Source organism: Sander lucioperca, chromosome 2, assembly GCF_008315115.2.
Source record: "Sander lucioperca isolate FBNREF2018 chromosome 2, SLUC_FBN_1.2, whole genome shotgun sequence".
Lineage (NCBI taxonomy): Eukaryota > Metazoa > Chordata > Actinopteri > Perciformes > Percidae > Sander > Sander lucioperca.
The window spans coordinates 11,929,840-11,947,948 of NC_050174.1; the positions used below are offsets into that span (position 1 = coordinate 11,929,840).

General features: G+C 35.7%; 1 protein-coding gene across 2 annotated transcripts in view; it reads right to left on the bottom strand.

The window, feature by feature from the left end:
* Positions 1-8,543: 8,543 nt before the first annotated feature.
* si:ch73-72b7.1 (netrin receptor UNC5C) overlaps positions 8,544-18,109 on the bottom strand; it is a 193,607-nt gene continuing 184,041 nt past the window's right edge. For both annotated transcript variants that reach the window (XM_035992509.1, XM_035992507.1), the window contains 4 exons: positions 15,239-15,388; positions 14,710-14,874; positions 11,219-11,397; positions 8,544-9,046 (listed from right to left, as the gene is read on the bottom strand). In XM_035992509.1, the coding sequence (XP_035848402.1) occupies positions 8,884-9,046; positions 11,219-11,397; positions 14,710-14,874; positions 15,239-15,388 (657 nt within the window). In that variant the 3' untranslated portion in view covers positions 8,544-8,883. The remainder of the gene's footprint in view (positions 9,047-11,218; positions 11,398-14,709; positions 14,875-15,238; positions 15,389-18,109) is intronic.

Sequence of the window (18,109 nt, forward strand, 5' to 3'; positions counted from 1 at the left end):
ATGAGGTGCATACTAACTAATCACTTGGCTGTGCCTCTAACTGTTAAGGCATGCTGTCCATATTTTTTTGTTAAAAAAAAGCAGCATGCCTCATTACAACCGCATGTTAAACAGAGACACCGTAAGGATTAGAGGTCGACCGATATGGGTTTTCTCTGGCCGATGCCGATCTTTAGAAATCAGGGTCAGCCGATTGCCGATTTATATTGGCCGATATTTGGTCGATATGTGCTTGTTTTTAAACCTCTATTTGAAAGATAAAATGTAACACTAATATACACAGAATTTCTCAACAAAAACATTTATTGAACACTTCACCAATCTACACTTGTAGCCTATACTTCATTTAAAAATGTATAATGTAAAAACATACTGTAGCCTATATTGTATAAATAATGTATGAAAAATATATAAAATAAACGAAACAGGTAAGAAGAAAATAAACATTGTCAAATAAACCTTTCAATGAAAAAATAAAGTTTAGTGCACTTATCAGCATTTATTAAACTTCTGAGAATACAAATCTGCTTCGCAGAAAGTGATTAAATAATCTCAACACTATTTCCTCCTAACTCCTGTTGAATCACATAAAACTAGGGCTATCTAAAGTCAATTCTTGTTCACCTTGTTTGTTAGATCATTGTTCATTTATAAGTGTTTTATCTGTGTTTTGGGGACCCTACTGTTAGCCTAGCTACATGTCCTGTTACACTCATTAGGATCTTATCTGAGCACATTTCTGTCATTCAAACAACTCTTAGTTGTAATTTAAAACTCATCCAGCCAATTTAATAAAATTAAGGGTTTTATTCCATAGAGTCCATAGATGCAGTTAATGGATAGCCTACAGGAACGGAGAACTGAAGGCTCTGTTAGCAACGATTAGCTCCGTTAGCGGTTAGCTCCGTTAGCGGTTAGCTCCAGTTAACTCCGTTATAGGAGTGGATGAGACTGCCACGGACAGGGGTAACAACCATACTCTGATAAATGATATTCGCGGAGCTTCCACAGCGGTGTGGCCGTTTTGTACGGTTTTATTAGTACAGTTAATCCCAAGGCAAGAACACCAGCAACATGCTACTACTAACGGTAGCGTCTGAACCTGAAGTGACTGCGCGAGACACACTGCGCAAGAATTCACGAGGGGAGGGGCTGGAGGCAGCTGGTCTGGGCGCGCTGTAAAAAATGTCGCCTATTCATGTTTTTAACACTAGGCTGCCCGCAGATGCGCCTGCTTATTAATCGGCTAGATATTGGCCGATGCCGATTATGTAAAAAAAAAATGCAAAAAATCGGCCGATTAATCGGCCGGCCGATTAACCGACCTCTAGTAAGGATTTTCAGTTTCAGGCTACTACTGTATATCCAACTACTTATTGAGTCTGGAACCTGTAAATATGATTCTCACAGAAAAGGTATAAAATCAAAGAATTGCAAGTCAAATGCAGGCTGTAATCACTTATAGGAAAAGTGCACACACTTTGCTATTTTTATGACATAATACTATGACATTTTATGACATCTCTGTGACATAAATTTTTTTATGACATACTATACTATGACTTTTTTTTTACTTTTTATGACATACTATACTATGACTTTTTATGACTTTTGTATGACATACTATACTATGACTTTTTAAAACATACTATACTATGACTTTTTATGACATAATATGACTTTTTTTATGACTTTTTTGACACACCATGATATTACTTTTTATGACATACTACACTATGTATTTTTATTATTGCATTTTTATGACATACTATACTATGACTTTTTAAGACAGTGTTTATGACATACTATACTATGGCTTTTATGACTTTTATGACATTTTTATCACATTATATAGTACGATTTTTTATGACGATTGTATGACTTTGTCATGTTTCATGACATACTATACTCTGACTTGTTTATGACTTTTATGATATACTATTCTATGACTTGTTTATGACATTTATGACTTATTATACTATGATTTTTTGTGACTTTTATGATATTCTATACTACAACTTTTTATCATTTTGTATTACATACTATAGTATGACTTTTTATGACTTTTTAAGACCAACTATACTATGATTTTTGTTTGACTTTTTATGACATGTCTATGTCTTTTTATTTATGACATTTTTCATGACATACTTTACTATGACTTTTTCATGACATACTTTACTATGACTTTTTATGACATACTATGTATGACTTGGTTATGACTTTTATGACATACTATACTATGACTTGTTTATGACTTTTTATGACATACTATACTATGACTTGTTTATGACTTTTATGACATACTATCCTATATCTTTTTTGACACTTTTTATGACTTTTATCACAGACTATACCTTGGGTTGTTCATGACTTTATGACTTACTATACAATGACTTGTTTATGACTTTCATGATATACTGCACTATGACTTTTTATGACACTTTTTATGACTTTTGCATGATATGACATTTATGACATACTATACTATGACTTTTATGACATACTATGACTTTATGACATAAAAAGTCATAGTATAGTATGTTATAAAAAGTCATAAAAAAGTCATAGCATGACGGTTTTTATGACAACCAAACTATGACTTTTTTCATGTTTTATGACATACTATACTCTGACTTGTTCATGACTTTTTATGACATACTATACTATGTCTTTTTATGACTTTTTATGACATACTATACTATGACTTTCTATGACGTTTTTTATGACTTACTATAATGTGACTTTTTATGACATTTTTTATCACATACTATACTCTGACTTGTTCATGACTTTTATCACATACTATACTATGACTTGTTTATGACTTTTTATGACTTTTGCATAACATACTATACTATGACTTTTTATGACATATACTACGACTTGTTTGTCTTTTTATGACATACTATACTATGTCTTTTTATGTATGACCTTTTTTATGACATACTATGCTATGACTTTTTATAACATTGCTTATGACATACTGTATTATACTATGACTTTTATGACATACTATGACTTTTAATGACTTTTATGACATACTATACTATGACTTTTTATGATATACTGTGACTTGTTCATGACTTTTATGACATACTATACTATGACTTGTTTATGACTTTCATGATATTATATACTATGACTTTTTTATGACTTTTTATGACTTTTGCATGACATACTATACAATGACTTTTTATGACATACTATATCATGACTTGTTTACATCTTTATATGACATATTATACTATGTATTTTTATTTATGCCATGACTTTTTTTATGACCTTTTATGGCATACTATGACTTTTTTGACATTTTCCTGACAAATAATGTCAACATTAATGACTTTTTTGACATACTGTACTATGACTTGTTTATGACTTTTATCACATACTATACTATGACTTGTTTATGACTTTCATGATATACTATACTATGACTTTTTTATGACTTTTTATGACTTTTGCATAACATACTATACTATGACTTTTTATGACATATACTACGACTTGTTTGTCTTTTTATGACATACTATACTATGTCTTTTTATGTATGACCTTTTTTATGACATACTATGCTATGACTTTTTATAACATTGCTTATGACATACTGTATTATACTATGACTTTTATGACATACTATGACTTTTAATGACTTTTATGACATACTATACTATGACTTTTTATGATATACTGTGACTTGTTCATGACTTTTATGACATACTATACTATGACTTGTTTATGACTTTCATGATATTATATACTATGACTTTTTTATGACTTTTTATGACTTTTGCATGACATACTATACAATGACTTTTTATGACATACTATATCATGACTTGTTTACATCTTTATATGACATATTATACTATGTATTTTTATTTATGCCATGACTTTTTTTATGACCTTTTATGGCATACTATGACTTTTTTGACATTTTCCTGACAAATAATGTCAACATTAATTACTTTTTTGACATACTGTACTATGACTTGTTTATGACTTTTATGATATACTATACTATGACTTTTTATGAAATACTATACTATTACTTTTTATAATTTTTATGATATACTATACTAAAACTTTTTATGACATACTATACTATGACTTTTTATGACATACAATGACTTTTTATGACATACTATACTATGACTTTTTATGACATACAATGACTTTTTATGACATACTATACTATGACTTTTTTATGACTTTTATGACATGCATACTGTCTTTTTATTCATGACATTTTTTACGACATACTATACTATGACTTTTTATGACGTTTTTTATGACATACTATACTATGACTTGTTTATGACTTTCATGACATAATATACTCTGACTTGTTCATGACTTTTATGACATACTATACTATGACTTGTTTATGACTTTTATGATATACTATACTATGACGTTTTATGACATACTATGACTTTTTATGACTTTTTATTACATTCTATACTATTACTTTTTTATTACTTTGTATGACATACTGTACTGACTTTTTTATGACATACTATACTATGACTTTTTATGACATAATCATTACGACTTTTGTATGCCTTTTTATTACATACTATTCTATGACTGTTTTGTCATGTTTTGATTTGTCAGAATCAATATATTATTGGGGGAGGTCAATTTGATATTTTTTGAATATTGGAGGGTAGGTTACTTGTATCAAATCAAATATAAAGATCACATAAATAGCACATAGTCATGGTCTACAATTTGCATTTTGGACCTCACAGTACACACTAACAGTATGAGAAAAATGTAATTCTTCAACCATTTCCTGAAAAAGTTATGCAGAAATAAGTCACCATACACACTACACATTTTCAGCATTGCTTATAAATATAATTTATTAATTGTCTTAAAAATTCTTTCTTACACTTTGTACAGAAAACAATTAGAGGAGATAGAGAGGCGAGCATTCAGCAAGATTAAGCAAGATTCATAAAGCGTGCCAGAATTAGCAAATATGGACCAACACTACCCCGCACTAATCAAATCAAATCACTCCTGATATTAAAATTAAAATGCACTTACAAGCACAGCTCTAGTTATAGACTTATATCATGATAACCAATGCCAAGTTTGCATAGTAGACACTGCTTTCACAAAACAGGAAAGAAACTTAAATAAAAAACTTGAAACATACAAACTAGTATCTAACTGTACTGCTCTTTTTTATACTCTCAAATTTGCCAAATATAGCTGACAGTACACAACTGTACACGTTGATACAAAATATTTTTTACATACTTTGATATCTTAACACTACTTTCTTCATTTTTACATTACGAAGGATCACCTTCTGGTGGCCTATGTTTGCTCTCCTCCGGGTTTGTCTCATCATGTGAAAACTCCCTTTTTCAGTCTACTCGATTAACAAACATGCTGGTAAACTGTAGACTCAGAACATGGCAAGGATCAAATTTTGGGTAAAGTTACCTAACTGGTAACTAACATTTCTTAACAGATCATCTCCTGGCACACATTTCATAAGTTAAAATTTGAGCTTGTATTCTGCATTTGAGTTAATAAGAAATGTTGATGAGCACATTGTATGAAAGAGACATTGTCATGACATTTGGGTTCATGTTTTGTTCTGAAACATACTTAATTGATTTTTTAGGCTTTTATCCTCAAAACCTCTTCCCTTTGATTTCCTCACATCTGACATCAGCAGTTACATTTGAAAACATACAAAACATCCTCTCCATCATTTAACCATACACCTTTACTTATTTGGTTGATAAGGCTGTCCGAAATTAAAAGATCATCATTTTGAGGCTTTTGTCTTCTACGTCTGGTTTTACACCAATACAAAAGGCCAGACTTTTAGCTTGCATATTTCTGAAAAATCAATATGTAAAATCAATGTCTCAAGGTTTCCTCCTGTGTGGATTGACGCAAGATGGAATCTGTCATGAGGAGGTAAAGATCTGACCTTTTGTACTGGTGTTAACTAAGCCTGCCTAGTTGGTTTTCTTTACAATACCCTCCTCAGTATCTCCTCTACATACCTGATGTTCGGTTTCATATGGCGTGTCTCCATAGTTCAGATCGGAAATAGCTTAACTCCAGTTTTTGAGCATTTTACATGTATTCCCTTCGAACTGTGTTGTCTTTACATGGTGAATAGAGTTTATGTCCCCAGTGGCATCTGACAGCTATTCAAAAGCCACTAAAAATAAGGCTGTTTTTCTTCCCTCAAAGCTGGCTTGCTGAAGTTTCACCTTTTCGCCAGACACTGTTCACCCGAGTCTATGCATACATTTAAAAATCAGCCCTGCTTAACAATATTGTTCTAAAAAACAAATATATTACACTTCATTTTACATACAGTAGGCCTATTAAGTTGGTATTTAGATTTTAGCTCTAAATTGCAACTTTTTCAACAAATACACCATGAGTTGGAATGTTAGTTGCTGACAGAGCATTGTTTTAGATAAAGGGCAACTAACTGATATGTTACAGATTTTATCCCCCATACAGTTCACACTTGTAAAAACTTTAAAATGGTAAACAATATGTTAATGTAAATAACACAATAATGACCACAGAACAAAAAACATTATGATAATAAAAAGGTCATTAGAATGAACATAATAATGTATTTACACATTTCAGACAATCAAAAAATGTAAATGCGGTTATTCCTCAAAAGCCACTGGATGGTGCTAGTGACCATGACCAAGTCATGGTGGTGATCACAAATGAAATGTGGCCTGACAGCAGACAACAGAACTCTCATCCTGTGATGATCAGACACCAAAAATATGACAGAAATATATATATATATATATATATATATATATATATATATATATATATATATATATATATGCTACAGTATATATATTTTAGTAAATTAAAATATGATTGATAAAATCAGTATATTGTGTACATTTAGCAGTGATGAATAATATTAGCTGTATACACATGATGTAACATATAATACTGTGGTAGTTTGTATATTACTGTATTTAAAAACACTTGTGTTTTCACTTTCAGTTCATCCTTTTTTTTTTGCTTCTTCTCGGTTTTCTCTGAGTTGTACCCTGTCCAGAAACAAGCCCCAACAGTCCATCAGAGAGACTCCTGGAATTGAGGTGTGATTAACCAAATGTGGTAGCCTGACATCGTCATACTCAGATTCTAGTCAGAATGTGAACTTCCCGACCTCAAATGTTGTGGGCGGGGCTAAGTTCGGCTGGCATCCAGGCTACAAATGTGGTAGCCAAGGCTGGAATTCCATAGCCTGGTCCTACCAGACTCTCGTATATTTAAATGAAAATTGAGCGGAAGTACGTAGGAGGGCGGAGCCAGGCTAGGAATTCCCCACCCTGCGTCTAGTATCTATCTGCACTACAGCTTCCAAACAACTGCTCTTTGGGGTGGAATGAAGCAGCAGCACTGCAGAAAATACGTTAACATTTGATTTTAGTTAAGGGATTTGTAGCTTGAAGATCATCCTTTCTTTAATGCTCATGGTGAAACCTCGAACAGTTACAGAAATGTTTTTGCTGTTTTTATTTATTTCCTGAAGAAATACTGTACATATGCAGTTTTAAAATTAGTAAATGATGACCCTACCAAAACAAACATTTTATATTATAAAATATTCTGTGCATGAATAGCTGACAGTCTGCATCTTTGCCCTGTTTATCCGTTTATAATAAGTGCCATCATACCTCAAAACAGAAAGGTTTGTCACAACCACACACTGCTAAAATAATAACAAAAATAAGTTTTACTTTAATCCATCAGGAGTGTAATTATCTTTGGATTGCCTTTTTCAAGAAAATCAGAGGCACAAATGAAATGCAATTGGACAGGAAGTACAGTTGCCTTTGACTTGGTACTTCTAAACTTCCTGTGACCTGCATGATTTAATATCTTCATGCATTTTGGAGGAAAGTCCCAAACTCCAATATAACAAAAATGTAAACATTACTTATGATGTCAGCCAAAAAGGGGAAACCTGTAGTGTTGGGCTTGTTTCTGGTCAGGACCCTTTGATTGACAGTCAATGTGTAGCAAATTCTGTTAACGGGAAATGATCCACACATATGGATAGCAGAATACATAGAGCGTTCCCTAGGAAACGATATAAAGACAACAAACTGTACTGGCAAATCACGTACAGCCAAGGCTTGCAAGAGAAGTGAGGGATCACTTCTTTATCCCCGCTCTCTCATTATCTGTTTTCCATCCTGTTCGTACAGATGATCACCTGCGGCTTCTTCCATCATTTTATGTTTGCGTCCTCCCTCCCTTTTGTAATCAGCTCAGCCTCTCCCTGTGTTTACTCTTGTCTTACTAAAGAGTCTGTGTCTGACTCACTCCCTCTTTTTCCTCACTCTACCTTCACCCACTCGTTAGTAAATAGTTTAGCTTTTCTCCCTTTATGATTCTGTTCCATTCTTATAGAGGTTTTCAAGGTCAGTACCTCTGTTGCTTCTTTTCTGTGCTTCTCTTTGTTCAGTATAAAGTAACAGCAAGAGAACACCTAGTGTTTTTTTTTGGCGTGTGTATGTTTGATTTGTTCCTGACTGACTGTGTTTGTGTTGTAGGTTGGGTTATGTCTCCTTCGGTCACACACAACACTGCAACGTTGCTCAAATAAACACACAAAGATTCACATAGTTTCCACCACTAGCTTGAGCATGTCTTGTCTGTTACCATGTCGGCATGAGTGTCATGGTATTTAATCGGTAATTGGTGCTCAATCACCATGGCGACAACTTTTCTTTTGCTCACATCTGATTTGTTCATTGCCCTTGCTGCAGCATCCACCGTAGAGAATAAATTTGAGTGTAATCGTCTCCAGAGTTCTGTCATTGTCACGGGAACCACGCTGCTTCGTCAGTGTTCCGTTGTCATGGAGGCGAAGTTACCGTCATGGCGACCCATCTCTTCCAACACAGCAGCCAGTTCATTTAGGTCTCCATCGGGGAAGTGCTGGGCCTCCCAGAGATCAAGGATCACACCTGTCGGACTAGACTTGGTGGCAAAGTAGTTCAGATACCTGAAGAGATCGAGGAGAGCAGAGGGACAAAAAATATGGTAAAAATGATATGACAGAAAAGGTATAATTCTCTCACGTTGTCAGCGCTTAGTTTCTTAGAGATATAATGTTTGGTTACACTTTACTTGAAGGTATCTACATAAGAGTGACATGACACTGTCATGAACGTGTCATAAACATAAACAAGTCATAAACGTTATGACATAACGCTTCTTTTAGTAAGTGTCATTTGGTTTTTGTCATGACAAGTTATGGATAGAGTTAGGTTTAGGGTTCATGTGTCAGTGTCATATGTTCATGACAGTTTCATGTCACTCTTATGTAGATACCTTCAAGTTAAGTGTTACCTAATGTTTTAGTCCTGGAGCTTCATCAGGCATCAAATTCACAAAATTGAACAGGCTGCAACAACCAATCACAATGGGAGCCAAATCTCAAACTCCTGAGAGAAAAGTCACATCAATAATAATAATAATAATAATAATAATAATAATAAAATCATGCACATCCTAATATGTAATAGGTGTGTTTGCAAAAAGCTAAAATCTTCCCATACCAAAAAAACACCAAAGAAATGACCCCCTTTCTGTATTATTACTGCTTTAGAAGTTAAATGCAATACACTTTTATCTGATGTGACCGCTCTCTTGAGGACTCTGCTGGCTTAAACACTCAAATATTGAAAGCACCTGATATCTGACAATACAGCAGGACACAGTAAAAGAAGAACTACATATAAAAATGAGTGGAGGACTGTTAATTCAATTAAATGTGGCAGGTGCATTTGCCATTATGTATGTTCAATTCAAACCATTTTAAATCAATTAGAAGAATAAATGCATTTTTAAGTTGTGATAGAGCACAAAAACGTGCCAACGAGTCCACAGGGAGAAGTGTTTTCATAGGAACAGTAAATACTAAAGCTGTCGACAGTCAAGTACACAGTGGTTGCGGAGAACAGTCTGACGATGAAAAATCTGTGACAAAGATCTCGATGCCGTTTTAAAGCGAAAAAGCCATTTGGGATAGAAATGAGACTCTGTTCCTCTGTAAATCCTGCGATTGTACTGTTGGCACACTCTGGTTCTGTTTAAACACAACCAGAGATGTGTCACTCCTCTGCTCTGTCTCTACTCCTGCAGTTTTTCCTCATTTTTTCTCTCTCAAAACATCCAATAAGCTATTTTAATCAATTTCTTTATTACTTTGTCTCTTTCTTCTCACTTTCTGTCCCAGCCACCATCTGTCTGCAGTATGTGATAAGGGGTATCCTGCTGTTAAGTGAACTCAATGGCTGAGATCCGCCTTTTTATGTGTGTGTGTGTGTGTGTGTGTGTGTGTGTGTGTGTGTGTGTGTGTGTGTGAGAGAGAGAGTTTGTGTGTGTGATTTACTATCATTTCCTTTACCAGTTGTCTCAGTACAATAGACCAAACACATTCACAATTATGTGTTTGTCTGTGTGAAAGTGTGTACAGCTCACAAGTTTCACTGTTTATATACACAAGTTATGTCAGGAGAGATAGCTGTGACGGCAAAGCCTGAGTCATACTTTGAACTTAAACAGACATGACATAACAGTTATAAGAGCAAAGAGGATAAAAGATGGTAATTCTGTGTTATCATGCTCCTTTTGAAGAGTAGCTTTTAGCGGAAATGTGGAAGTAAACAACAATTTGGCTTGCTGTCCATTTTTTACCCACTGATCGGGAATATTTGGTGGCCATTAACAGACTACATCATGAGCTGGCTGCCTGTTGGGGCAAAGAGGGGCACTTGTGCCCAATTATCCTCCGACTAGCTGCTGGTAAATGGACCTCCAGACTGACTCATCGAGACACACATCAGGGGATAGAGATACTAAGGATGCAAATGGCCAATTGCATCTTTAATTTCTAGGTGCACGGGAGTTTACTCAAACTCTACAGTAATGCAGGTTCTAAATAATGAAATGTGTTAAAAATTAAGTGAGTAGATTTACTGTGCACTTTGGTTTAGAGTACAGATGTTTTAACTGTTTGTTTTTTATGAGAAAAGATAATGAGTCACATACAATTGACGTTATTTTTTGTCGATGTGAATGTGCCTTTTTGGTATTATTATGTACTATGTACCTTTAAGTCCTAAGGAGATAAAATAAGTAATAGAATAAGAATAAACTGTATGTGTGTTACCTGTCAAGGTTGAGTTTGTGGGCCAGCATCCTCCAGTCATTGCCTCTGGTCTGTGGTGCATCTAGACTGCCACACAGCTTCTGTCTGATGGATAAAGGAATGCGGAAGGCATTGGGTCCCACTAAGGTTGTGATATTACTGGCAGGGTCCATCAGGGACGTGTCTATGCACTGAACGTCCTGGAAAGACATAAAGAAACTGGTCAATTGTTGGTTAAAGGAAAAAATAAATACCTATTTCAAACTCTTTTTTTTTTTCAAAAAAGTTTCCTTTTGGAGAAATGACATTTCTGCATATTGTTGTGTACAGTATAACTTCTGCAGTAGAGACACAGTAGAACAGGGCAATATACTAAAAAAGCCTTAAAAGTAAAATATGTATGATATTGTGCATCCATGTGGCAACATTGGCAAAGTTAACTCCATTTTATTTATATTTCAAATACATTTCTATGTTGACCGTTCTGGCAAAGATTCTGCTTGTCTCTCTGCTGCTTGCCTTCAGCGTGACCAATTAGAAATAAGTCGAGTGAACCAAACATCAAGATCTGCTACCAAGCACTCTCTCTCCTCTCACTGTTGATCTCTGTCTCTTTCAAAACCTTCATCCCATTAATCTGCCACTTCTGGGCTGAAAGGAGACAGCAGCCTAATGAACGTGGCTCGGCAGAGGGAAACAACAACTGCCACTGTTGATGTGAATGATTACTATTTATTGCATCTCCTTAGCCCTAGTTTACAGCAGAAAGCTCTCTGCTGCTGGAGATTAAATGATTGATGCAAAGGGACATCTCTTTCTGTGTTGAATTCATAAATGCTTTAAACCTGCTTTACTTTTTGTTAGTTATTGGTTTAGCTATTCAGTCCTAATTACCATACTTGCCAAACATCCCATGTGATCATAGTAATTACTGTGCAAGACTATGTATGGCCTATTTAAAATGGATTACAAGTGATCACTTAACAAAATATTTTATGTTGTGACACAACTGTCATTGCCCAAAGAAGCCCTAATTGTTACTGTGTACTTGTTACATAGCCACATTTATGAAAGACATATCTGTGTGTATGTTGACTGACAAATAACATAAAACTGCAGAACACAAATGCCCAAAAAGTATGTTTCAGAAAGTTTAGAAACTGTGTCCCTATTACATAATCTTCCCACCTGAGAGCACTAACAAGTTTATTTTTTCTCTGTAAAATGTCCCCCTCAGTATATATCTTTGTCATGAAAAAAATATTTAACCTTTTAAAAATCTGTCGGGGCTCTTGAACTGTACACATACACTTTAATGAACAAACAAACACTATAGTGCATAACCCTGGACAGGATGACATAAAGGTGGAGCCAGGATGGCTGAGACAGCAAGATGTATCAGCTTTGTTAGATATAAGGGTGCTCCGATTGATCGGGAACCGATCGTTATCGGCCGATAAAGGCTTTAAATAGTTTGATCGGTGGTCTCCATAAAGGCCGATCAGATAGGCCGATCAGATGACGCACTACTCGTGAGAAAATGTTCTATACGCAGCTAAGTTACACACCAACCAGATTTTGTCAAAGAATGCTGTTGCTAAGTAACAATGCACAATGCTTATTGGAATCACGTTACTGCTAATGAATCCCTAACATTTCCGGATTTTGCTGCTTCATAATAAAAACATTCAAATACGAAAATAACGGAGGACTTTTATTGTGAAGAACTTACAGGAAATGAAACCGTTCACAGCCGGGGCTTTGACCACGCATAGTCGAGTAGCTAGTTTTCAGCGCTAGTCCGGGACGCAGCCGTGTAACTAGCTAGCTAGCTGAGCTGAGGTACAGACGAAAGGAAAATTATCAGTTAAAAAATGTGGCGACATATCCCCGGAGTTAAGAGGCCCGCCGCGGAGTCAGCAGTAGCTATGGATGTACAAGCTGTTGAGGGCATTTCAGACCGTCCTGCCAACCGGTTTACATTTTAACGTCAATGTAGACTGTAACGATGTTTAAGTCGCTTGAAAGCTGCTGCCGTTTTAAATCTGTTGGCTCTCTGCTGCTCAGTTCTACCCCGCGACCGACGAGACACACACACACACACACACACACACACACACACACACACGGTGGATGCAGGAAAAACCGGAGAGGAGACGTACAGGATGACCTAAATTGAGTACAGCTACACTTAATACATCCATGAGCTACACTCGTTATTGTAAAATCAATGATAAGTTAAAGTCCAATAAGTCCTTTATCAAACCGTATGAATGTGTGTCCCAGGCCAGGATAGGACATTAACTTACAATGTAAAGATCAACAAGCTACTGACACATAATAAATACATTATATTAATAAAATATGTATTAATAATAAAACATAATTTAATAAAGCAATTCAAAATATGATAGTGCACTCTCTTTTATAAATTTGAATTCTGGAAAAAGTGGCTGGTAAAAAATGTAAGTGGCCCCACCCTGCTCAGAACACACTGAAGACACACTGAAGACACACTGAAGAACACTAAAGACACACTGAAGACACACTGAAGACACACTGACAGTTGTTTAGTAATTTATTCTGAATAAGGCTTTAGCTCTATGTTCAGCTCTAAGCTGTTTAAGGTGTGTTTCTAACAGAGGAAGTGGAATGTTTCCTGTCAATAAAAGTAAACTGTTGACAATTCACAATACATTATCTTCTGTTAATTTTAATACTTATGCATTGTTGTTAAGAATATTAAAATTAATATATGATAAATATGACATGATAAATAGAAGGTTTCAAATAGACCCGGTGATCGGTCATCGGCATCGGTATCGGTCGACACGACTCACAGCAATCGGTGATCGGTGATCGGCCCCAAAAATCCTGATCGGAGCACCCTTAGTTAGATACCTTGAAACTATTAAACAACTCAAACTCCACTAGATACATTTTCACTTTGCCTGTCATTCTCATTTTGCTCAGTGACCAAGGCTGGAGAAGTACAAAGTATGTGCTACCCTCCCTGCTGCTATAACTGTTCCTTTATATTCAGTCAAAAATCAACTTACCTGGTTAAACAAGGGTTAAGAAAGTCTGAAGTGCAACGCTATTAACACCGTGGGAAAATTCAATGCAGTGACATTTCAAAAGAACTGTCTGACCTTTGACTAACACACACACACACACACACACACACACACACACACACACACACAGTGACTTTGTGGTTACATGGACTAGCAAAATCAAAGATGAGTTATTCCACCCTTGTTATGTGACCTCTAGCCCCAGATTGAACAGTCACAGAATCATAGCAGAAGCCTTGACTGTGTGACAGATAGACAAAAACGTAGTGACTTTAGGACCTTTAGTGTGGGAATGTAGACTTGTGTTCATTTTTTTTTAATATGTTTAATATGTGTAAGTCAAGTTGTCTTCTGCAGTTTTCTCATACATACAGCAGATACCCAATACACAGCGGGTCTGTTTTGCTGTGTGCATTTGGATTTCTAAAAACGTACCTCCTCCAATGTGTTGCTGAGCTGAAAGATCTGTCCTTCTCCTTCCACCTGCCGTACACACAGTTTACAGCTGATATCTGTGGTGGCTGAGCTCAGTCTCTCCAGGGTAAAGGTACAGTGAAGAGTTCTCTGACTGCCACTCCACACCTGGTAGAATGGGATCTCCTAGAAAACACACAAATAATATGCAGTTTTTTGTAAAGCAAATTTTCAGGCAGGTACAATTCTAAGTATCTTTAGTTTTTAATGAGGATTCATCAAAGTGAACAACTGTGAAGATATTTTACTGTGGTGCAAAGCTTAACAAACAAAGCGAGGACCGACACTGAGCCATGCAGCTAGTGTGGCAAAAATGTACATTTACACAAAGGCTTACCATAATTTATTCTTGTTAGGCTAAATATAAATAGTACTTTAATCTGATATTTGCTGTGTGTGTTTGGAGATTATTTGCTACATATAGTGTATATTGTATTGGGAAACTTGTAATATGTATTTAAATGTATATTTATGTGTATATCCCTCTCACCTGATACTTTGCGATGAGTTTGCTCTTCCAGTGTGTGTGTGGAACATCGTGGATTGACAGTCTCAGATTGTGTGTGCTGTCTTTAAAGTTCAGGGTCTTTGGCTCATCCAGAAGCTTCCCTCCCATCTGGGTCTCCATCTGAAGAACCTCCTACACAAAACCCCACAACAACAACAAAAAAACGACAATTATATCTTCAAATGTCCTCCTTAACTTTGCTGCTATCTTGCTCACTGAACAAGAGCTGGGCGATAAGGAGAAAATCAAATATCACGATATTTTTGACCAAATACCTCGATATCGATATTGCGGCGATATTGTAGGGTTGACAATTGGTGCTTTAACAAAATATTTACACAATGAGATTTTTGATAAATAATCATGTGGATATAATAAAGTGGGAAAAGGCAAATAATGGAACAGCTAGAACAGTCTGGTAAGTTCAGAAAATTACATCACTTTACTGTAATGTAGCCTTTAAAACCAGGAAAACACAACACTTGTTACAATTTCCAAAATCTAAGACAATTTCTAGTCTCATATCACGATATCGATATAATATCGATATATTGCCCAGCCCTACACTGAGCCATTTATGTTTTCATACAGCATTAGACATTGCAGAAAAACTTTAAATGTATCTTGCATAATAACTGCAGACACAGCACCAGGAAACACTTGAAACACATGCAAGTTTTCATTAAGATATCATAACAGCTCAGTAGTTGAATTCCCTGGATTTGAGCAAAGCTTAGCTCTGCTAACAGCACTCAACTGAAGAGACACATTAAGATGCTCAATAAAACCCTTGATTAATAATGCACCACCAGTCAAAGTACTGCTGTTTTGAGATGTGGGAAATGAAGCATCTTTAATGTAGGACAGTAAAACTCAATTACTTCTATTGACTTTAGAAGACGATCTCAATGCATCATATTACATATTACATTAAAATACCTAGAGAAATAATGATTTACTGATTATTCAAGATTTTGAAGCCCATTTTTGTCTTTTCCATCACCTTTCTCTTACTGCTAGCATGACAAGAGAACAATCACAACTTCTCCTTGTGTACTCTCCCACCTCACTTAGGACATATTCAAAAGCTGATGCACTGCAGTTAATGTGGCTTTTTGTTTTAGTATCTTAGATTTTATAAAATAGGGGGGGAAAATCAGTTAATGTAAATGTGATACTGCCAATTTGATGTCTTTGTCCATTTTGTGGACTAAAGGAAGCAGCACGTTTTACTTTGCTGTGCTGTAGCTGTTTTAATAATACATTGCAAACAGTCATGTGGGGATTTTTGCTCATCCTTTTCAAATTGACTTCTGTAAATCAAGTAAGCCCATGCCAAGAAAGTACTTAGAAAGTATCTGTGCCCTACAGATGCATTGTAAAAAAAGATAGTAAACACACACATATTGACAACATCAACATATTTACAGGCTCATGAACTGCACACATACACCTAAATGCATAAATGAACACACAAAAACACAATAGTTACTGATGGAAAATGACGTTATCAGTATGACTTCTGATGCCGCCTACAACCTTTTCAATATAATCAATTCCTCCTTCCCATCATCTTCCTACGCATGAGCTCTACTGTAGATTTACAGCAGAGACATCCACTTTTAAAAATCAAACTGATCAATTATACTACACAAAGTCTCCTTCATTAAAAAGTCCACCTCTGAACTTTGTTTTCTTGCTTGCTTGACATGGTAAAAATGAGGGTGCATTGTGATTTTTGTGTTTCTGTATGCATGTGCATGGCTGTGTGCCACACTGACACTTGATTTATCATTGCATGCATAAATTACCAATGTTAATCTCCTGTATCAGATGGTCCCCGTAGTGCTTTGAATTTGTTTAAATTCTAAAGCGTTGTTACTCTGACATTGCCTGACCCTGTTTTGTTTACCACTTCTCAGCTCACTTCCAGAAGACTAGAGGTGAGAAAACTTCTGTTTATGACTTTAGATAATCACTTCTATTCAAGCTGTAATATATTGTATTTCGAATGCAAATTACAAGGTTCCAGTTTAAGCACGGGTGGTCCAAGAGAGAAATAAAATCCCTCATAGGACTAAAGAACACAACAAAGCACTTGGCCTAAAATATCATACAAATCTTTCTTTCCATTGTTTTTATTCAAGACATTGGAAAAACTTGGCTATTGTGCTCACTGTAGATACATACTGTATATTATGTAAGGGTTCAGTGGCGCAAAAAGTGGGTATGCGCTATATGCGGCGCATAGGGGCGCAGCACCATGGGGGGGCGCCAAATCGATGGTTAAAAAATAAAAATAATAAAATCTTTTTTTGGTATTTTCAATATGTAGCTGCTGTTGTGCGTTTCTAAATCATTTCTGCATTTCCTCAATGTTATTATATAACATTTTAGAGGACTAACAGGCTAGAGTAGGCGCCCTGTCTCATAAGATTCCATCATAGAATGTTGACATAGAAGAGGGAGGGGGGGCGCTGTGAGCGCTGAGTGAGCAGGTACGAGCGTACGAGTAGTGAGTTGTCGTCTATGGAAAAAGAGCAAAGCAAAACAGCTGTTTGGGCTAAAAATAGAAAAAGAAAGAGGGAAAAGGAGATGACATGTCAATGGATGCGACCGCAGTTAAATAAGTGGATGGTGAAAGGCAACAGGTAGGATTTAAAGTGTGACGTCTGTGCTTGGAGGCTTGCAAATATTCATGTTAACAGACTAGCTAGCGTCTGCTAACACTGGGAATATAGCAGCCAAATGGGGGTTTACGGCTAGCTTAGAATATGCAAAACCGAGGTTGCTAAGCTGAAAACTGATAAATATAAGGTAGAACGTACAATAAATGACAATAATCTGGAAAAC